At 40.7% G+C, this 23,916-nt stretch overlaps 1 protein-coding gene across 5 annotated transcripts in view; it reads right to left on the bottom strand.

Annotated features, from left to right (window-relative positions):
- LOC121275931 (tyrosine-protein phosphatase non-receptor type 3-like) overlaps nucleotides 1-23,916 on the bottom strand; it is a 305,875-nt gene that overhangs the window by 144,390 nt on the left and 137,569 nt on the right. For all 5 annotated transcript variants that reach the window (XM_041183799.1, XM_041183801.1, XM_041183803.1 and 2 more), the window contains 6 exons: nucleotides 23,712-23,799; nucleotides 15,605-15,693; nucleotides 14,564-14,627; nucleotides 13,388-13,560; nucleotides 9,923-10,057; nucleotides 7,597-7,779 (listed from right to left, as the gene is read on the bottom strand). In XM_041183799.1, coding sequence (XP_041039733.1) covers nucleotides 7,597-7,779; nucleotides 9,923-10,057; nucleotides 13,388-13,560; nucleotides 14,564-14,627; nucleotides 15,605-15,693; nucleotides 23,712-23,799 — 732 coding nt within the window. The remainder of the gene's footprint in view (nucleotides 1-7,596; nucleotides 7,780-9,922; nucleotides 10,058-13,387; nucleotides 13,561-14,563; nucleotides 14,628-15,604; nucleotides 15,694-23,711; nucleotides 23,800-23,916) is intronic.

Below are 23,916 nucleotides of genomic sequence, written 5' to 3'. Positions count from 1 at the left end.
CCAGTGAATTTAGGAATAATAAGGCTCACGTGCACATCACAAAACTTTAAAAACATAACTTTTAGTATGAAAAAATTGAAGTGAACCATTCAACCTTTTCCTAAAAGAAAACATACAATTTTGAAGTAGAAGTTGTCTGACTTCCCTTCTGGGCTGTTAAATTAAAATGATTTTATATAGTAGTCTTTGCATTGTCAGCTTCAAAAATGTTGGTTGTGCACACCACAAGGCAACTAACAAGTCAGCTTTGACTGATTAAAGCTGACGATAGGGAAGACTTTTCTTTTACATGATTTTCTCAGCAGCTGGCATTGGGGAATATGGTAAGTTTGCACTGGAGTTCCTGTTGGCTTTGCAAGACTTCTAAACAGGAGTCAGCAGTACAACCACCCTATTAAACTAAATATAAAGGCAGCATTGTTAATAAATTGTACTCCGTAAATAGCATGAAGGCCAGCTCAATGGAGTACAGCTTCCACAGAGTACTGAACTCAGGAATTTGATAAGTGACGAAATTCAGCACAGTGAGGGAAGAGGTACTGTTCTGATCTTTTGCAGAACAAGGAGTGGTCTGAAAGGGGGAGTGGGATAAAGCGAGACCTGAGCGCTGAAGTCCACAGGCATTAACTAGGTATGCAGGTAGGTGATTGGTTGGTGAGCTTTACGGTTTTTTCTCTAAACTGGGACAGTAGTTTAAACTAGTACAGAGGAAATATAAAATGTATTAAATTTATAGCTTAACTAATTAAACTACTTAATATAAATACAAATTATCATTGAGTGGTATTTCTAAATTTGAAACCTTAATTAAACAAAATATGATAACGATGATAGGGCAGGTGATGTGTTATAGCTGTAAAACACCAGTGTGATGGACAGCAACCATCTGCAGCTCAAAGAACTTCAGCTCAGAGTTGATGAGCTGATGTCAGAGCATCAGACAGTGATGCATCAGGGGCGTAGGAAGTTACTTGGACACTTTGCTCCAAGAGGCAGTCACACACTTTAGATTAAGTGCTTTAGATTTGGTCCATGGTCAAGCACAGAAGGGTGTGACCACAAATGAGGCAGGTATACAGATCCAGAAGATAGCAATGGAGGAGCCTTAGTCCTTGAACTTGTCAAACAAGTTTGAGGTTCTTGCAGCCTGTGTGGATGACAGCAGGGACTGCAGGGAAGATGAGCAAACTGACCACAGCATTGTGGTGAGGGGGGTCATTCAAATGGAGGGGTGTAAAAAGGAATGTAGTAATAGTAGGCGACAGTATAGTTAGGGGACAGATACTGTTCACTGCAGTCGAGAGCGAGAGTCTTGAAAACTAGGTTGCCTGTCTGGTGCAAGAGTTAAGGACATCTCCTCGGGGCTGAAGCGGAACTTGAGAATGGGAGCGGAAGGATCCACTTGTCGTGGTACACATGGGTACCAGTGGTGAGGTTCTGCTGAGGGACCATGAGCAGCTAGGAGCTAAACTAAAAAGCTGAACTACAAAGGTAATAAATACTGGATTACTACCTGAGCCACGAGCAAATCGGCAAAGGGTAAATAACATTAGAGTGTTAAAATCCATGGTGCAAAGATTGATGTTGGAGAAATGTGTTTTGACTCAAGAGGTACAGGTACCAATACTGGGGAAAGAGGGAGCTGTACGTTGGAACTGACTTCACTTGAACCACATTGAGACCAGTGTCCTGGCAAATCATATAACTGGGGCTGTTCAGTGGCCTTTGCACTGAACAATAGGTAACTGGTGTCAAGGGGTTGTGTTCATATGAGGGGAGATTTAGAAAGTTGAAGAGGAAGGACAAGGCAGTAGTATAGGGTAGAGATACAGAGAATGATAATTGGAGGGTGGCAAGAAGGGACAGTGTACAAACATAAGAATGCATCAGCAAAAAGGGTCAGAGCAGGGAACAATGGTAAAAAGTCAGAATTAGAGGCTCTTTATCTAAATGCATGTAGCATTCGTAACAAGATGGATGAATTGATAGCATAAATAGAAATAAATATGATAGCCATTACAAAGGCGTTGTTGTGGGACTGAGTATACATCAAGAAATAATGGGTGATTTTAATCTTCATACAGATTAGACAAATCAAATTGGCAAAGGAAGCCTTGAGGATGAGTTCATAGAATGTATTCAGGACAGTTTCTTAGAACAATATATTCTCAGACCAATCAGGGAACAGACTATTTTAGACCCGGCAAAGTGCGATGAGAGAGGATTAATTAATGAAATCATCCTAAAAGCTTGTTTAGGCAAGAGTGATCATAACATTATAGATTTTCACATTCAGTTTGAGGGTGAAAAACTTGGGTCTGAAACTAGTGTCTTAAAGTTAAGTAAAAGCAATTACAAGGGTATGAAGAAAGAAGACACTACCCCATCTCCAACCTCCCTTTCCTCTCCAAAATCCTTCAGCATGTTGTGGTCTCCCAAACCTGTTCCTGTCTTTCCCAGAATTCCATGTTTCATTCTCAATCAGGTTTCTGTTCTGCTATAGTATCAAAGCAGCTCTCAAAGTCACAAATGACATCCTCTGTGACTGTGACAAAGGTAAACTTTCCCTCCTCATCCTTCTCAATGTGTCTGCAACCTTTGGCACAGTTGACCACACCATCCTCCTCTAATGCCTCTCCACAGTCATCCAGCTGGGTGGGAGTGCACTCACCTGGTTCCATTCTTATCTATCTAATTAGTCAGAGTAGCTCTTGTAATGGCATCTCTTCCTATTCCTGCACCATTACCTTTGGTGGCCCCCAAGAATCTATCCTTGCCCCCCTCCTATTTCTAGTCTACATGCTGTTCCCTGGGTGACATCATCCAAAAGCACAGTTTTCACGTGTACACTGATGACTATCAGTTCTATCTCGTCACCAACTCTCTGAACTCCTCCACAGTGTTAAATTATCAGACTGCGTATTTGACATCTAGTAGTGGATGAGCAGAAATTTCCTCCAATTAAATATTGGGAAGACCGAAGCCATTGTTTTAGATCCCCACTCCAAATTCCATTCCCTAGCTACCGACTTCACCCCTCTCCCTGGCAACAGGTTGAGATTAAGCTCGTCTGTTCATAACCTTGGTGTCATATTTGACCCTGAGATGAGCTTCTGACCTTTTATTCATACCATCACTAAATTTTTCCACATCTGTAACATTGCCACGTTGCCCCTGTCTCAGCTCATTGGCTGCTGAAACCTTCATTTATTACCTCTTGATTTGACAGTTCCAATGTACTCCCGGCTGGTCTCCCATATTCTACCCTCCGTAAACTTGAGGTCATCCAAAACTCTGCTGCCCATGCCTTACTCACACCATGTCCCATTCCCTATCACCCCTGTGCTTGCTGACCTATATTGGTTCCCGCTCAAGCAATGCCTTGTTTTCAAATACCTCTATGGCCTCACCCTTCCCTAAGGCTGTAATCTCCTATGGTGTTACAATCCTCCGTGATAACTGTGCTCCTTTAATTCTGGCTTCTTGTGCAACTCCCCCACCCCTCACCAATCTGGTTTAAGTTTACTGTCTCATTTTAAGATGGCATGGCCGACTGTTACTCCCTTTAGTACTACACTGAAGTGTCAGCTAGACTATGCATTCAAATCTCGAAGGTGGACTTGAGTCTACATTCATCTGATCAGAAGCAACAGTGCCACCTCTAGAGACTGTGATGATATCTAGATATTGGAAATAGCTGGATGAGTGCAGCTCCCACAATACTCAAGAAACCTGACACCATCCAGGACAAAGCAGCCCACTTGACTGGCACCCCATCCACAAACATTCACTCCCTTCACCACCAACGCACAGTAGCAGCAGTGTGTACCATCTACAAGATCCACTGCAGGAATTCACCAAAGCTCTTTCAACAGCACCTTCCAAACCCATGACCACCACCATCTAGAAGGGGAAGGGCAGAAGATAGATGGGAACACCACCATCTGGAAGTTCCCTCCAAGTCACTCACCATCCTGACTTGGAAATATATCGCTGTTCCTTCACTGTCGCTGGGTCAAAATCCTGGAACTCCCTTCCTAACAGCACTATGGGTGTAACTATACCACATGGACTGCAGCGGTTCAAGAAGGCAGCTCACCACCATCTTCTCAAGGGCAACTAGGGATGGGCAATCAATGCTGGCCCAGCCAGCGGAGCCCACATCCCATGAATGAATAATAAAAACAAACAAACTGCTACCTTATATTATGCATCCAAGGCAATGAGAAGGGTTCAAATGGGATTGTTGACCTTGTAAAATGAGAATGTTCTACGATTCAATTACTCATCTACTTAGGATTGAGAGAACAGGTAAATTGAATGCTGATTATATATTTGAGATTATCATAAACTCTACATCAGCAGACATGGGCTCTTTGAAGAAAGAAAGCAGACAATTAAGTCAGGTTTAACTACTTTATGCAGCTGCTGATGAAGGTGCATAATGGTTCTTGCAGGAAGGCAGTGAGGCAGATAATGTGTCAAATTTATTGGTGAATTTGATTCTCATTTGAAGGGGTGGGAATGTAGAAAGATATTAAGTTTTGGGACCAGCCAGATGTGAGAGTCATTTCTGGTTCTGAACTTTCCTGTGCCCATTTCACAGCCTATCTATGTCCACCTTAAGACTGTTACTATCATCTTCACTGCTCATTACATTGATGAGTTTTATGTCATCTGCAAACTTTGAACTTATGCCAGGTCTAGGTCATTAATATATAATCAAAAATAGCAGTGTTCCTAATAGATGTTCATGAATAAGCATCCTGTACTGCTGACAATTTGACACATAATGCCAAGTTGGCAGGAACACAAATGGCACAGGAAACTCTAGACATTCATGGCACAAGTCTCCCTCCTCAGCACTGAAGATGGAGAATTGAGGGTGGCAGATCAGTCTGTCGTTATATTTGTACTTTATGTGCATCTTATTTTAGAAGTTTCTAAAACTATAATTGCCTCACTGCTCCCAACTTGTCCAGTAATTACTAATTTTTCATCCTTTCTTCTTTCAGGTCTTTTTTCAGAATTAGATTGAGCCATCCTCACCAGCCTGCAACAGCAACCCCTCAAGACTTCAGCAAGTACGTGCTCAAGAGATAAGGGCCCTGAGTGGGAGTCATAGGGTGAAGGTCACAACACAAGTAATGAGGAGCTGGGAGTAGTAGAGTGGACACCAAAAACAGTTATAATTAAAATGCTTTCATTACAACAGCACCATTCCATTCAGCATGCTCAAGCCACATTGACAGCACAGCATAAGAGCACTAGAGTTAAAAAAAGCACAGAAGAGAGACACTATTGGGTAGCTCTTGGACAAATATTAATTTCAGTAAAATTTGTTCACTTTAATTTAAAAATCAGACATTTGTAACTGTCAATTTGTGTATAATTGGCTCATTAAGACTGCAAGTACTTTGCAGGTGGCATTTATAAGGCATGCAGTGAATTGGTTGTCTGGTTTGGGTGGAAGAATTGAGCTACAGAGGTGAGTTTTAAAGAGGTATTTAATGGCGGAGAGAGGGGTTAAAGAACAGAATTAGGGCTTCAGCCTAGATGGCTGAAAGCATGGGCACCAGTGGCGTGGCAAAGGTAGTGACTGTTACACAAGGATCCAGAGTTGAAGAAAAGCATAATTCTTGGAGAGTTGTAGGACTGGGTACAGGGAGGGATGAGGCCATGAAGGGATTTGAACATGAGGCTAAGAATTTTAAAACTGAGGCTTGGTTGATAGGAGCCAATCTGAGTCAGCAAGCAAAGAGATATGACTGAATGGGATATAGTTGGATTACAGCATGGGCAGCAGAATTTTGCATGAGCTCATAGAGGGTCGAAGATGAAGATCAATCATGTGAGCATTGGAAAAGTCAAGTCTGGAGATGACAAAACATGGATGAACATTTCAGTAACAGATGGGCTGAGGCAGATGACATGAGTGATAATACTAAGGCGGAAATACGTGGTCTTGGTGTTGTAGGATATATGGGGCCAGAAGCTCAGCTTGGGGTTAATTTGGATACCAAGGGTGCAAACAACATATTTTAGCCTGAGATCAGACCAGGCAGAGAGGATGGAGTTAGTCCACGGGCCAAAGACTGTGGCTTCCCAATTTTTAATTGGGGGAAACTCAAGTTCTTCCAGAACTGGATGTCAGAAAACACAAAGGCTGTGGATATCGTCAGCATACATGTGGAATCTGACATTTTAATTGGATTATTTCACCAAGGGGCAACATGTAGATGAGAAATAGGAAGGGCCCAGTGACAGATCCTTGGTGGATTCCAGAGATAACAGCATGAGGGTGAGAAAAGAAGCTATTGCAGGTGATTTGGATTTACCTATCCCGTCATAGCCAGAAAGAGTACAAATAAGGTGAGGGTGGTTCCACTCAATGGAGGAAAGGTGTAGCAAGAATAGTTGGTCAACCACATCAAAAGCTGCATAAAGGTCGAAAAAGATGAGGAGAGATGGTGCACATTGGTCACCAACAGAAAAAATGTAATATGCAACTCTGATTAGGGCTGCTTCCTTGTTGTGGCAGAAGTGCAGAGACTTGACTCAAGAGGCTCAAACATGGAGTTGTGGAAAGACGGACACAGGTTTGGGAGGTGACAACACGTTCAAGGACTAGAGAAGATAGGGAGGTTGCAGATGAGACTATAACTTGCAAGAACAGAGGAGTTAATGGTGGGCCCTGTGAGGAGGAAGAGATAATAACAGATTTGAAATGGGGGAGGGGTGCACATTATCTGAGGAGAGGGATCCATTTGCAATCACAGGTCAGCTATTTCTGACCATCTTCTGAAGCATTTGCTTTTGCTACTTTTACTTATTTGAAAAGCTTCCTGGGCTATGTCTTCATTCTTATCTCTCCCTTTATATGAAGGAACAGACTAAAGAAGCCCTCGAAGAGGGCTGGTTGCATTCTGGAGAAATGGGAAAACATGAAGGTGGTTTTCTCTCTCCATGAGATAGGATTAAAGAGGTAATAATTATAGCTGGTGGACAGAACATTCTGCAAATCTCAACAGAGGATACTGTTAAAGAGATATGACCAATCCCTATTGCTGACAGAACAAAAATCCTCTTCATTCTTAAACTCTGAAATTTAAAATGAATGATAAAACAGAAGCCATATTAGATGAGATAATTCCAACAGCTGTTGAATTTTGTCAACAGGATGGAAGTTGGACTATGATTACATCTGAAATTCTAAGCATGATAGATCATTCAGGTTATAAAGTCATCCAAGCTGAATGAAAAGGTCACGTTAAATACTAAGAAAATTGGAAAGTGGATCATTTTGCAGAAAGATTTCTGAACTGTTGGAGGAGAACTTGAGAAACCAAGAAGGCCCATTGTGATGAAAACGCACAAAAGTGAGACTGAAGCTCCTTATGAGGATTGAAGATTTTCTATGGTTGATTACAAAATTATTAAAAAGTCATCCTAATGTCTAATATGTACTGACTGGTAGAGATTCTACACATATTTCTATGAGGAAAAATATATTATAATCCTATAATGTATGGCTTTCCCCATTTCTATACAAACAGCTAATTTTGCACCATTTAATCAAACTCCTAAGTCACATACCAGCTGTGCGATGCATGTTTCGGGCAGGGCTCCATATCATTTTTATTTGCAATGGCTGGAACGTTCGCCTTGTAGTTATAAAACACTTCTTCACTCTCTGTGATATATGCCATCTCAGTGGCAAGGTTATCTACGGAAGAATGCCGTGGCTTTTGAGCATCATGTCTTAATCTTGGACTTGGCCTATTGGTAGTACAAAGGGATGAAGCTTTAGTTAGTTGAAGTAGATCACTTGATACTATAACTCTAAGTACAGAATTAAATTTATGCTAAGTACTTAAAAGATTTCTGAAATATTTAGCTGGGAAAGAAAACGTGTATAATAAAATTTCCTGTGCCCTTGACTTAGAGTTAGCAGGAGCAGGATCAGTGGCCAGTAGACTTGTAGATACCAGGTGTACCAGGTTGCCAAATGGTGGAGGTGAGATTCTCCTGACAGTACAAGCCAGGCCCTATGATTTATTTTTGGAAAAATATTTAAATACAGTCTTCCTAATAGTGAGGGTAGCTCCTAAATGATCCTGGAGTGTGGTGGTGGTGCAGGGGGACAAGACACTCAGAAGCCCCTTTGCTGCTCACTATTCTTTACACCTCCTGGGTCTCTCTCTCTCATATCTGCAACTACCAACTGTCATGGAAATATATGATTACATTCTGTCCCATTGCCTTGGCAATTTAAGATTGCACGCTGAGCCATTGTCATGCAATTCTAGACTTTGATGGGGCCTACAGTGGATGTTCCTGGTGAGCAGATGCCATTATTTATGCAGGGATGTGTTCCCCTTTCCATGGAAACACAATATATTGATTGAATTACTGCAGTAATATTTTCTGCATAAAAGAACTATATAGATCACTTTTTTAATGTTTACTTGAATGCAGTTTGAATAAATTCATCTTGAAACAAGCACTATAATAAATGTATTTAAATATGACTATGAACAAAACTGAGGTTCCCAGTAACTTCACCCCACCTAGTGGTATATCTATGGAAACAAATCAGGGATGCCAAGTCTTTACAAATCCATACAAATGAAATCCATAGAAATCCAATAGATGTTTATTTGAATGGCTGGATCTCTCCTCTTGATCACCTAATGACTATTCAATTTGTGAATTTCCAAAACAATCTGAAATTGTAATTGTAATAAAATAGTTCCTGCGATCCAACTATTTTATATGGACAAGATGTTTGATGGAATTTGACCCTTGGCCAAAGAAGTACAATTCAGTGTGGGATTTTAGTAGTTAAACTGGGTTAGACATTTCTATTGCCTCAACTTCTCCAAACATCTTGCCTCTCAAACTTTGGCACACAAGATGATGTACCTTATTTTCTAACCTGCGCTCTTCACACATTGTTAAAATGGGGTGTGGAGTAATTAGAAACAAAATTTTCAACTAAGGTTTAGTAAGTCCAACTTCCGCTCTTGAATTGTGACTTTCAAAATTGCTGCAACTTTTTTGATTATTCTGTGCTTTTATTTCCTGGTGCACAAGTGCTTTTTTGAGTTAATCTTGCCAAACAGGGGATGTCATGCTACTGTGTGGTTCAGGGTTGACGGAATGTCATACAATTAGAAAAATAAAGTGCTGTCAGAGATGTAATTCTGTGCCAGGTTCATTTCTTGGTATTCTTGCAAAAGCCGATGATTTTCCATCCACGCTCCATTTTACTCGGGGTGTTGGTAAAATACTTAATTGATTTTATTAAGGTTGGTTTAATAGGACAACTCAAAGCAAGCTAATAATGCATCAGACAAGATTACAACAGTAAATTCTAATACATATGTTCCCAGTTGCTAGAGGCCTTCTTAATGTGATAATTTCTAGTTAATTGACTTTATCTTAGTGGGCATGAGTATAGGATTTGAGTTTTCTAATCTTCATGTGGGCTGAAGTCCAAGATACACATTCCTATAAGCAGTATGCCCAGGGCCACAGCTTCTGCCTTCAAACAACTAATTTGATTGTAAGAGCAATTGTTCCACATCTGCTCTTAAATTTCCCTATGGTACTTACCATTCAAGCTGACAGCAAAGATAGATGACTTAGCAATGCTACTTTATAACTAGCTGCTGGGAGCTTTGTAAGGGCTGAGTGGTAAGGTCCTACCTATAATATTTTCTTATAGGAAAAGTGTGGTCTTCTGAATCCAATCCACAGTGAAACTGGCATCCATAAGTGTCCTGTCACTCTGGCAGAGCACGTTGGAACTCCTCTGCATTACGCTGTTGTGCTGTTCTCTTAATTCTAGTTCCAAACATTAAACATGTTAAGTAGTTTCCTACGAATGTGATAAAAAAAAATCCATAAAGTTGTTTACCAATCAGGTGTAGATGGTGGGGAGCGAGAAGGCAAGCTTCTGGTTTCTAACTGTTCAACTGACACAGATTTTCTTAATATTGGATTCCAGACCATGCCACCAATGACACGATGACAGAACTGATTGTTGATAGTTCTGTGGCAAACAAAAAGAGAGAACTGAGATGTTATGATTGTTCTAATTTTTAAAAACTGCCATCAAGGTGAAAACCTATTCCATTTTCTAAAATTAAGTTTGGTGCAATACAGACACATATAAAGCAAAGGAAGCTTTACTCATCTATAAAACGTGCATTAACAATCCTTGAATATCCTTTAATGCAATCAGCTGCCTCTGCCACTTCGCTCCTTTCCCTAGCCCATCAGGCCATATATCCTCTAAGGCTCCCCCTCCCCTAGCCCTGAACTTCCATTTTTCCCTAGTTTCTCTCCTATCTCCCCTCATGCCTTCTCCAAGCTCATCTTGTCCATGAGACGCACCTCCTGCTCCCTTGACCCTACCACAAGTCTGCCACAATAACTACTCTCTTCAAAAAAAAAATCCCTTTACCCCTCCAACCTCACAAACTATAAGCCCTATTTGCAACTTCCCTTTCATCTCCAAAGTCCTTAAACACCTTATTGCCATCCAAATTCGAGTCCACCTTTCCCAGAACTCCATATTTAAATCCCTCCAATCATGTATCTGTCTATGTGACCATGACAAAGGTAAAATATTTCTCCTTGTTCTGCCTGCAGCCTTTGACACAGTTGGACACATTGTCCTTCTCCAATGTTTCTCCACCATCGTCTAGCCAAGTGGAACTACACTTGCCTGGTTCCACTCTTATCCTTCTAATCATAGTCAGAGAATCATCTGCAATGATTTCTCATCCCACTCCCACAGTTATTTCTGGTGTACCTAAGGATCCATCTTTGGCCCCATGCTACTTCTCAGTTATGTGCTACCCATCAGCGACATCCGAAAATATAGAATCATGTTCCACATATATGCTGACAACATCCCAACTCCAACCCACCACCACCTCTCGATCTCTTCAGCATCTTCAAATTGTCAGACCACTTATCAAAAATACAGTACTGAATAAGCAGAAATTCCTTCCAACTATTACGAAGGCCAAAGTCATTGTCGCCGGTCCCTGTAACAAACGTTGCTCCCTAGCCACTGATTCCTTACCATTCTCTGGAAATTGTCTTGAAGCTAATAAGCTTGGTAAGCTTATAAACTTTCATAAGCTTGGTGTCACATTTGACCCCAAGTTGAACTTCTGATCATGTATCTGCACTAAGACCACCTATTTCCACCTTCGTAACATCATCTTACTCCACCCTGCCTCAGCTCACCTACTGCTGAAACACTCTGCCATGCCTTTGTTACCTTTGGACTTCACTACTTTGGTGCATCCTGGCTGGCCTCCCTCATTCTACCCTTGATAAACTTGGTCACCCAAAATCCTGCTGTCCACATCCTAATTCACACCAAATCGTGTTCACCTATCACCCCTGTGTTCACTGATTTATTTTGACTTCTGGTTAAGCAATGCTTTGATTTTAAAATCCACATCCTTGCTTTCAAATTTCACCATGACCATGCCCCTGCCTTTCTCTGTATTCACCTCCAGCCCCACAACCCTCTGAGGTATCTGTACTCTTGTAATTCTGGCTTTTTGAGCATCTTCAATTTTAATCACTCCAGCATTATTGGCAATGCATTCAGCTACCTGGCTCTTAGCTCTGGAATGCCCTCCCCGCACCTCTTCACTTCTCTATCTCGCTTTCCTCCTTTAAGGCACTCCCTAAAACACAATTTTTTGACGTTTTTTGAGCTTTTTGTCATTTTGAAAAAAAAACATTGGCTATGTGTTCTAATATCTGTTACCTTGTTCAGTGTCATTTTGTTTTATAATGCTCCTGTGAAGTGCCTTGGGATGTTTTATTATGCTCAAGGCACTAAAGATGTTGTAACTGTTGGGTTACAAGTATGAATTTATTCCATTTCTGTGTGAACCATCCTTGTGACATTTGAGTTGCTCTGCCGGTTCTGAGAGAACTGAAGTGTTCTCTCTGCAAGTAGGGTGACTGTGCCCAAAACTCAATCTATATAACACCCTTACATTTAGCAAGGAAAGGGACAGTCTAAGGTGAACAGGAACCCAGTGTCATAAATAGAAAAACAACATGCCAGCCCAACATATATCAGAAGCTCAAATATAATTTTTAACAAACTGAGGAATCTCAAATCTGCCAACAACTATTCTTGTATATTGCAGATTTTCTTACATTTTACTTGACTTGAAGGAAAGCACACAGAATCTTACAGCAAAGAGCCAATGGCCCATTGTGTCAATACTGGCTCTCTGCAAGAGCTGTTCAGAGTTACATTACCCATCCTTTCCTCAATCTTTTCTTTCCAAATATGTACTCACTTTCCTTTTAAAAATGATTTAAGCTTCCACCCCCATTTCTATTCGAACACTCCATTGTTTTACCATTGTTTACATTAAAAATATTTCACCCTCCTTTCATTTTGTTATGAGCTTAAATTCATGCCTGCTTGTACCAACCCACTGACCAGTGAAAACAGATTTTTCTCAATTTACCTAATTCATATTTTAAAAGCCTCTGCACAGGATTATATTTCTCCTCTTCATCTTTGTTCCATAGAAAAGGCCCTTAGTTTGTCCAGTAACTAAATTATAACTAAACCTCATAACTAAAGTAAACACACCCTGTATAATTGTAACAAATCTTTTCTGTACTCTATAATTCTTCCTAAAATACAGTACCTAAAACTAAACACAGCATTCTAACTGTGATTTATGAAATAATTTATTCAGGTTTAGGATTATCATTTTGCTCCTTTTTTTAAAAAGAAAACTTGATCAACTTGCACATCTGAACCAAGTATCTCTGCCCTTATGTTTCTTTTCATGTGCCTTTTATCTCTACACCAGTTTGTCGTATGTTATATTGAAAGATATTTAAAATTAAATAATTTTTAAAAAATGTCATACACTGGTTCACATATTCAAAGTCATTTTTTAAAATACTGCAAAGGTACAAATTAGTTGAAATTCTAATTTTTGCTTTTGTTGCTGTGGATGTGTTAGGTTACACTTCTCAGTCTCCTGCATGCTTAATCATTATATTTTGCAATCAGGATAAATGCATGAATTAGGCAAAAAGCTTAAAGTGAAAATAGCAGAAAAATTATTAGAATTAGCTGTCAGTGTTTGTTCCCTCACCATGTGACAGCTAGCTACAGTAATAGTCCTCACTGCGCTATATTCAGAATGGACTATATCATGGTGGTCATGTGAGACAGGACATTTCCTGCCTCATGAAAATAATTTAGCTAATGCAAATTTATATGTCATTGTAGATATAGAATGTTAAATTGATATGTGAACAACTCAGCAAAATAAGCAAATAGCACATCTTAAAAGAATTATGAAGGTAAGCAAACCTGTTCTGGTTTCTGTAGCCAAGTGTAAAATAGTTTGAGAGTATTTTTTTCTCCCGAGGTAGTGGCTTCTTCGCTTGAAAGAATGTGTGATGCTCTACACATGATTTCCAAAGGATTTTACATGCTCTATAATTAAGCATATTAAATCCAACAACACTCTCCTGAGATTCATTCTGTCAATTAAATAAACGGATTAGTAAAGTTAAACATCTTTGCTCATGGCTGTAGAAAGTAGGGTTGAACCAAAAAATTGTTAGAAGCACATCTTTACAAGCTTATTCTAATTATAATCCACACAAGCTCCTTTTTATGACAGCTATCAGGTTACCTTGCACTGCATATAGTTGTGATGATTGCCACATTGTGGACTATGTTCTTAAAATTCAGGTCTGTAAAAGCCTTTTAGAAATCTGAAAACACTGTAATATAACTTTCAGAATTGATAAGATGCTAGTTAACTCCCAAGAACTAATGATAAATCACCAAACAATTATTTGCAGAGAAAGATTGGATATGAATACACCCCTACCCAATGCTCAGACCCCTCTCCCCTCGTTGAAAAAGTACCAGATATCTACCACTGAAATAAACCCCTAATACCACCCTAGTTCCACAAAATCACAGAACCATTTTCATAGTTCTGCCAAATCTGTTTCACCTTCCAATGTTGCACTATTCTAAAAGATCCTTCCCATGCTGCCACACTCCACCATATTTAGTTTGTGAAAGCCCAGTACGATTTAGGGCTAACATAGTTCATGAGTGCTCCTCGTGCAGTTAAACCCCACTCCTATCCAGAAGTACTGATTACCATATGCAAAACTCAAAATGGCACACTTGCTGTATGTTTTCAGCTTTAAAATTGGGAAAAGATGAAAGATGAAAGGTCAATCAATTTTTATATAAAGGGCACTTATTTATTATTTTCACATAATGAAAAGCACCAGCAAAAATTCCCCAATGCCATCAATTATAAATGAAATTTGATAGTCATTCACTGCAATTAGTGCCACTGCCATTATCATCTATATAGTAATAAACTCCCCTCTTGTTATTGAATAGTATATCTTCTAACTCATATGGCCACGAGAACTGTTATTTGACATGAAAATCCTTAAGTTACATAAATATTCACTGTAATTACAATATACAACTTTTTCAGTGTGGAGTACTTACAGGTTTTTGCCTTAGTTGAATGAAAAAACGTTTCCTCTTGAAAGAAATCTTTGTTATATTTACCCTGAAAGAAGAACATTCCAAATATATCTCTAGTTGAACAAACATCCAGAGTTGTGAATCTTCAAAATGGAAAGTTTTAATTAGCAAAACAATAACATACAGTAAAATGTCTAGCATGCTCGCAGGAGAAATGCTCTTATACACAGTGAGGTGGATCTGGATTTTATACAATTGTATAAAACAGGTGATAGTGAGTCATCAGTCCATCTTACACCTCTCCTGATGTTTATTTCCATGTACTTCAATAGAAAAAGGAATCAGGAGAGACGTAAAACAGGCTGATGACTATCATCTATTTTACACTATGGCACAAAGTCAAGATCTACTCCTTTGACGCCAAATATCCTCATTACATCAATATTTACATCAGGTTCTACTAGCTGTTGAGGATTCTACTGATGATAATGTGACACCCAAACATTATACTAGACTATATTTAAGTGTTCATGTCTAGAACATGTTTCAAATGCGTTAATTAATTTAAAACTAAAATACAAACTTAACAAAATAGATCACAAATGCTGTTTAAACTGTTATCAAACACTTAAGACAATTGCTGCTTTTTCATTTGTTCAAGCAATATAACAGAAACTGTGTGGGATTTATTTGGGAAGAGAGTGGCCAGTTGTTGCATCAATTCATTTTTAATTCGGGTACACTGGAGGAAGCGAAATGCAACAAAATCAATTTATGTTTATAAGTAACAAGTGATTTCTCCCAGTGTGACAAAAATCACTAATAACCCCAAAGTAAATGCTCCAACAAATGCACAAAGCAATGGCCATCAGCTCTCTTCATCCCCACCACCACCCCACCCCCTCAAAACATTAGGACATTAAATATTCTCTTAGAATGGCCTAAGAAATATTTCTCCCAAGAAGATAATGTATTCACAGGAACAAATAAATGCCAGCAATTTAAGGAATATTTATTCCATACCATATCATCTAACATAAGTCAATAATTAGCAATCTTTACCAGGGATAAAAACTGATCCGAGCCATATTTCGATAGACACGCAGTCCTTCAGATGAAATCCCAATCTTTATCTCTAAATTGCCTTGATCCTAAAATAAATAAATCAATAACTCACAAACAATTTACCAAGGACTGTAAGGAAAACAATGAAAACAATATTTTGAGTAGATGCCTCAATGAAATTAGAGAGATTTGAGCACATCGTCACCATTTTCCAGAGAAATTCCATTTCTTATAGAGGACAACACTTGTCAAGGTTGTTTATTCAGTTCAAATTGATTGAGACTTTTTTTTAAATAATAAGGGTGATGGGTGAGTGCAATTTGATGTGGGTCAGGAGATAGCAGCAGAATTTTGGATGAGTTAAAGTTTATAGAGGGTGGAGCATGGAAAACTGGCCAAGAGAGCACTGGAATTGTCGAGTCTAGAGCTGACAAAGTTATGAGTGACAGCTTCAGTAGCAAATGGGTCGAAAAAGGCAGTGATGGCCAATGTTACAAAAGTCAAATTAGATTGTCACCAAGAGCATAACCGAATTGATTAACAAGAGTATACTTAATGATCATTTATGCAATAATAACCTAGTTAATAGCAGTTTGCATGGAATGAGAAGAGGGAGATCAACCTTGTCAATCTCTAAGGAAGCAACAGCCCAAGTGGTTTGGGGTAGTTCTATGATCTGGAGCACCTTGACTGCAAATAGTCTTTTCATAAAGTCCTACATGAGAGGATACTTATTTAATCTCAACACTGTGGGGATTCAAGTTAAACCATGGGAATTGATAAGAAACTGGCATAGCAGTCAGAAGCAATGTACACTCGTAGGCAGAGCAGCATCAGCGTGGAGGGTGGAGAAGGGTGGGAGAGTGAGGAGGAGGGTACTGTTCGAGGTAGCTCAGTGTTGAAACGACTATTGATTCTAATTTACATAAATGACCTGGATTCATAAATCCAATACAAAAATGGTCATATCTGGAGAGTACCAAACTAGGAAAGGCAGTGGAATCAGAGGAGAAAGTTCAGAAATGACAGATTGGGTTGAATGAAATATTAAGTCAGCAGAATAACGACAGATTAAATTTGATGTTGCCAAGTGTAAAGTTTTAAAGATAGGAAGGAAAAATATATGACACACAAATTTTATGAATAGTGTTAAAATGGCTAAGGATGAAGTCAAAAGAAACTTAGTAGGATTCAATTGTAAACATTATTAATCAATACAGAGGACAAATCAACTAAGATAATAGAATGTTGAACTAAATAGCTAAAGAAATAAAATCCAAGTTAGAAGAGGTAACGATCAAACTTTATAGGACTCTGGTCAACTTGCATGTTAAAAACTGTATCCAGCTCTAGCTGCCAAGAAATTAGAGAGATAATCAAGTTTACAGACAGCATAGAGAAAATTTAGTGGCTTCAGTTATGGTCTGGTGAAACCAGGACTTTTCAGTCTAGATAGGAAGAGGTATATGAAAGATAACCATGGCAATTTACCACTATATTCCTCCTCCTCTGCATGACCTGCTGACAGATCAGTATATTCTCACATGGATTCAGGCATCTCTGCTAGCTGCAGGGGTCTAGATTAAATAAGTAGCCTTTTATGTAGGTCTCTGCAGGGGCTGCGAATACGAATGTGGATCTTACTGACTCTCTCAAGTCAATTAATGAAGGATTCTGCATATAGAATGGAGAAGCTTTCCATTTCTTAGCTTTCAAAATCCATCATCTTCATGAGCTTAGTTTAAAAATTTTAAAAAATTGTTTAAAAATGATGAACAAACTAAATCAAACCACTCTTTATACAATTAGATCTATAGGAAGCAGCCCCAAGTTATATTAATAAGGGACCAAAGACTACAATATAATTTCTTAGGTTTGATACACAGCAGAGAGACTTCAGTAAACAATGACAAACAAAAAACTGAGGGTGTATATCCTAAAAAGAGGGATCCATATTGTGGAAGTTGCTTAAATAGGAAAGAAACCACCTTTTTAGTCAATGTCATTTACTTCAGGTCTTATATGGAAAGAGTCAAGCTCCATGCTCAACTTTACTGTTGCAAGTTAATAGGAGCATGTGTGGGAATTTCTTCATCCTGTTGCTGAAATTATCCCATTTCTAATATGAGTCGGTTCCACTACCCTTCAAACAGTTTCATTACACTGTAATGAATCTCCTGTGGCAATGCTGTTAAAGTTGTGTTGTTTAGCTACTGACCTGTTCTTTAGCTTTAAGGTCACTGCTCCAAATAACCTAAAGGCAATTTGGTATGGTTAAAAAAATACTTCTTTCAGAAGTATGTCAAACCATATGAGAAAGGTATCACTCAAACGGGTGAAAGGCAGTCTTGTTCTTCTTCCTGAAGCAGGTGAAACCCTGTGTCAGGAAATGAGCCAGGTCTACCAGCAAGAGGGGAAGATATATAGATGCATATTTTAAAACTATGTATTTGTGGGGAAGACTATATTCTAATGGAGCTCTGCAATGTAAATTTTTGCTTATCGGAGAGCAGACTTTGAAGGCTAAGGTACTGTCATCACTAGCTGAAAAATCGCAAACAGTTCAGCAAAAATAGCTGAACTCCAGCGCTGAGGTGAGTGTGACTACCCTTGACATCAAGGCAGCATCTGGCTGAGTGTGGCATAAAAGAGCCCTAGAAAAACTGAAGTCAGTGGGAATCGGGGGAAAACGCTCCGCTGGGGACAGTGCGAGAGGAGGATCCTGGGACAGGTAGTCAGCAGCACCTAGAGGAGAATACGAGAAGTGGACGCTGGGACATGCAGTCAGCAGCACCTAGAAGGGAGTGCAAGAGGAGCATTCTGGGACAGTCAGTCAGCAACACCTAGAGGGTCTAGCATCTAGTCTATACTCAAGTAGGAGCAAGGGTAAAATAAATGCAAGGGACCGTATTCTATATAGTTAAGATATGTCTGGGGAGCTCAGTCCCGTGATCTGCACATCCTGTGCTATGTGGGAAATCCTGTACACTCCTGGCGGTCTGGATGACAATGTGGGCAGGAAGCGCTTCCAACTGGAGCAACTTGAGCTCCGGGTTTTGGAGCTTGAGTGGCAGCAGGGGGCACTACAGTGCATTCACGAGGTTGAGAGGTTTGTGGATAGCACACTTCAGGACGTGGTCATCCCACAGCTTAAGGAAGTGCAAGCAGAGAGGGAATGGGTGACCATCAGAAGATAGGGACCAGGCAGGTAGGGAGGGAATCCTGAGTGCATTTTGCTCGCAAACCGTTTCTCGGTCTTGGAAAACAGTGAGTGTGACGGCTCCTCTGTGGAGTCCAACCAGAGCCAAGGCCATGACACTGTGGGTGGTCCAACTGCTCAGGGGCTGTGGGGGTGGGAGGAAGAAGGGTGGAAGGGCAACAGTGGTAGGGGATTCATTAGTGAAGGGAGTAGACAGGCACTTCTACAGCAGTAGACGTGATTCCAAGATGTTATGTTGCCTCCCAAGTGTCAGGGTCAAGGGTATCACGGAAAGGCTGCAGGGCATTCTGAAGGGGAGGGTGAACAGCCAGGGGTCATGGTCCATATTGGGACCAATGACATAGGAAGAAAGATAAATTAGGTCTTGCAAGCAGACTTTAGGGAGTTAGGCAAGAAATTGAAAAACAGGACTTCAAAAGTAGTAATCTCCGGATTACTCCTGGTGCTATGCAGTAGTGAGTACAGGAACAGAAGGACAGAGCAGATGAATGCGTGGCTGGAGAGATGGTACAGGAGAAAGGGCTTTATGTTCCTGGGGCATTGGGGCCATTTCTGGGAGATGTGGGATCTGAACAAGGTGGACAGATTACATCTAAACAGGAAAAGGACCAACATCCTTGGAGGGAGGTTGCTAAAGCTAAATGGGGTGGATTTAAACTAAATTGGCAGGGGGATGGGATCCTGAAAAGTAGTTCAGAGGGGAGAGAAACTGAGATGGAATTAGAAGTTAAAACGCTAGTGAGTCTGGAAGGCAGAGGAAATATAGGCTGGATAAGAAAGAAGTGAGTTTAGCAAGGCTAAATGAAATATATTTTAATGCAAGGAGCCTGAGGAATAAGACAGGCGAGCTGAGGGCACAGATAGGCACATGGGTGTATAATATCATAGCTATAACCGAGGCTTGGCTAAAAGGGCTGAATTGGCAGCTCAACATTCCTGGTTATGGGGTATTCAGATGAAGAGGAGAGGGGGATAGAAGAGGAGTGGGGGTTGGTCCACAATATCAATGAATCAATTATAGCAGTGAGGGGGGAAGATATCTTGGAAGGATCATCAAATGAAGCCATATGGGTAGAAGTACAAAACACAAAAGGAGCAAACACACTATTGGGTGTGTACTATACGCCTCCAAACAGTCAGGGAGAGATAGAGGATCAAATATTTAATGAAATTTCAGAGAAGTGTAAGAGTAATAAGGCAGTAATAGTAGGGGATTTTAACTACCCAAATATTAACTGAAATAGTTTTAGTGTGCAAGGTAGGGAGGGAGGAAAATTCTTTAGCCTGTATGTAGAAACCCAACAAGGGAGGGGGCAGTTCTGGACCTAATATTCGGAAATGAACCTGGGCAGGTGGAAAGCATATCAGTAGGGGAGCATTTTGGAGATAGTGACCATAACTCAGTTAGATTTAGGGTAGTTATGGAAAAGGATACGGTTGGGCTGGGATTAAAAGTTCTAAACTGGGAAAAGGCTAATTTTACTAAAATGAGGTACAATTTGGCCCAAGTGGTTTGGGAGCGGCTACTTGCAGATAAAACTGTGTCAGAGCAGTGGAAGGCATTCAAGGAGGAAAGAGAGAGAGTACAGGGCAAATATGTTCTCACAAAGACAAATAGCACAGGTTCCGCAACAAAGTGGTTTCTCAAAATGCACAACATTTAAACAATTAATTATACAGACAAACTCTGCCGCTTATTTAATTTAAACCTTATTCCCTTCTAAGCCAATATAGAAAGTTGCTATTTCCAGAGAATCCTGGATGTCAAGGGACATAAAGGTTAGGATTAAGAAAAAAAGAGAAGCTTTTGGCAGACACCGAGGGCCAAGTTTATACTCCTCTCTAGAGGAGTAATAAAAAGTGCAGGGGGGAAACTTAAAAAGGAAATTAGGAAAGCTAAGAGAGTGCATGAGAAAGCATTGGTGGGTAGAATAAATGAAAATCCAAAGGGGCTTTTTAAATATATAAAGCGCAAGAGGATAACTAGGGAAAGATAGGGCCAATTAGGGACCATAGCGGTAATCGGTATGTAGACCAGGAACACGTGGGTACAGTCCTCAGTGAATACTTTGCGTCAGTCTTCAGAATGGAAAAGGACGATGCGGGTATAGACAACAGGGTGGAGGACTGTGAAATATTAGAGGAAATTATGAGAGAGAGAGGAGAGGTACTAGCTGGGTTAGCAGCCTTTAAAGTGGATAAATCCACAGGCCCGGATGAGATGTATCCCAGGCTGTTGAGGGAGGCAAGGAAAGAAATATCAGGAGCCCTGGCAGTAATTTTCAAATCTTCTCTGGTCAGAGGTGAGGTGCCAGAGGACTGGAGGACTGCTAACGTTGTCCCATTATTAAGAAGAGGAGGAAGGGATGGACCAGGAAATTACAGGCCAGTTGGTCTAACCTCGGTGGTGGGGAAGTTACTGGAAAGAATTCTGAGGGACAGAATGTATCTGCACTTGGAGAGACACTGATTAACCAGGCACAGTCAGTATGGATTTATTAAGGGAAGGTCGTGTTCGACAAATTTGATAAATTATTTTGAAGAAGTAACCAGGAGCGTTGATGAGGGTAATGCATTTGATGTGGTCTACATGGGCTTTAGCAAGGCTTTGATAAGGTCCCTTATGGCAGACTGGTCAAGAAAGTGAGAGCGCATGGGATCCAAGGCAAAGTGGCATGTTGGATCCAAAAACTGGCTATCAGGCAGGAAGCAGAGGCTGATGGTAGTGGGATGTTTCTTGACCATAAGTCTGGTTCCAGTGGGGTTCCGCAGGGCTCGGTGCTGGGGCCTTTGCTGTTTGTGGTGTACATAAATGATTTGTACTTAAATGTAGTGGGTATGATCAAGAAGTTTACGGATGACACAAAAATTGGTTGGGTGGTAAATAATGAGGAGGATCGCCATAAACTGCAGGGGAAGATCAATGGACTGGTCAGGTGGGCAGAACAGTGGCAAATGAAATTCAACCCATAGAAGTGTGAGGTAATGCACCTGGGGAGGGCTAACAAGGTGAAAGATTACACTATGAATGGTAGGACCATGGAAAGTATTGTAGATCAGAGGGACCTTGGCGTGTGCATATCCACAAATCCCTGAAGGTAGCAGGGCAGGTAGATAAGGTGGTTAAGAAGGCATATGGGATACCTGCCTTTATTAGCTGAGGCGTAAAATACAAGAGCATGGAGGTTATGCTGAAACTCTATAAAACGGTGGTTAGGCCACAACTGGATTACTCTGTGCAGTACTGGTCACATTATAGGAAGAATGTGATTGCACTGGAGAGGGTGCAGAGGAGATTACCAGGATGCTGCCTGGGCTGGAGGGTCTGAGTTATGAGGAAAAATTGGATAGGCTGGGGTTGTTTTCCTTGGAGCAGCGGAGGTAGAGAGGGGACCTGATAGAGGTGTATAAGATTATGAGGGGCAAAGATAGGGTAGATAGGAAGGCACTTTTTCCATTAGTAGAGTGGTCAATAACTAGGGGGCATAGCTTTAAGGTAAGAGGTAAAAGGCTAAGAGGGTAGTTGAGGAGAAATCTTTTCACCCAGAGGGTGGTGGGAATCTGGAACTCACTGCCTGATAGGGTGGTTGAGTCAGAACCTAGGTGTTCACTTGCGTTGCCATAGCCTCCAGGGCTATGGGCCATGTGTTGGAAAATGGGATTAGTGCAGTCAGATCTTTGTTGACCGGCACGGACTCGATGGGCCTCCTTCTATGCTGTAAATGTCGATGAGTATATGATTCTATAGTTGGAGTCATACTTAGCACAAAGGAAGATGGTTGTTGGAGGTCAATCATCTCAGTTCCAGGATACCACTGTAGGAGTTTCTCAGGGTAGTGTCCTAGGCCCAACAATCCTTAGCTGCTTCATCAATGACCTTCCTTCCAACATAAGGTCAGAAACAGGGATGTTCGCTGATGATTGCGCACTGTTCAGCACCATTCGCGACTCCTCAGATACTGAAGCAGTCCATGTCCAAATGTAGCAAGACCTGAACAATATGCAGGCTTGGGCTGACAAGTGGCAAGTAGCATTCATGCCACACAAGTTGATAATGGTCATTGCCTGGCAGAAGACATCACTCCTTCATATTCAATGGCATTATCATCGATGAATCCATCACTGTCAACATCCTGGGGTTTACCATTGACCAGAAATTGAACTGGACTTTCCATATAAATACTGTGGCTACAAGAGCAAGTCAGAGGCTAGGAATCCTGTGGTGAGTAACTCACCTCCTGACTCCCCAAAGCCTGTCCATCATCCACAAGGCACAACTCAGGAGTGTGATGGAATACTCTCCACTTGCCTGGATCAGTACAGTTCCAACAATACTGAAGAAGCTCGACACCATCCAGGACAAAGCAGATCACTTGATTGGCACCCCATGCACAAACATCCATTCCCTCCACTGCCGATGCACAGTGGCAGCAGTGTGTACCATCTACAAAATGCACTACAGGAACTCACCAAAGCTCCTTAGACAATACCTTTTGAACCAACGACCATTGCCATCTAGCAGGACAAGGGCAGCAGACGCATGGGAATACTACCACCTGCAAGTTCCCTTCCAAGCCGCACGCCATCTGACTTGGAAATATATTGCCATTCCTTCACTGTCAATGGGACAAAATCCTAGAACTCCGTCCCCCCACCCCTCCCCCCAACTGTGGCTGTACCTACACCACATGGACTGCAGCGGTTCAAGGATGCAGCTCAGTAGCTCAAGAGCAATTAGAGATGGGCAATGAATGCTGGTCTAGCCAGCGACGCCCACACCCCGTGAATGAATTGAAAACTACTGCTCCGATACTTTCAGCCTCTTCCTTTCCCACTGAATAGAATAGCAATTACAAAATTAATCATTTGCAATGACAGGCTTACCCTTGCGTTGTGCAATTCCACGCCATAAAATTCAAGGGTTTTTGCTCTATTTAAATAACCAAGTTCTGCTTCCGATTGTTTAAGATCTCTAGAAAATAATTAATTAAAATATAAGGTTACCATGGGAACAATACAAAAAGATTGCATAGTTGTTCAAAAATATCAGAGCATTTTACTTAGTGCACAATTAATTTTACTGTGTGAA

This window comes from Carcharodon carcharias, chromosome 3 (genome assembly GCF_017639515.1).
Source record: "Carcharodon carcharias isolate sCarCar2 chromosome 3, sCarCar2.pri, whole genome shotgun sequence".
NCBI classification, from domain to species: domain Eukaryota; kingdom Metazoa; phylum Chordata; class Chondrichthyes; order Lamniformes; family Lamnidae; genus Carcharodon; species Carcharodon carcharias.
Note: the sequence above shows the minus strand (reverse complement) of the source record. Positions and strands in the feature narration are given on the sequence as shown.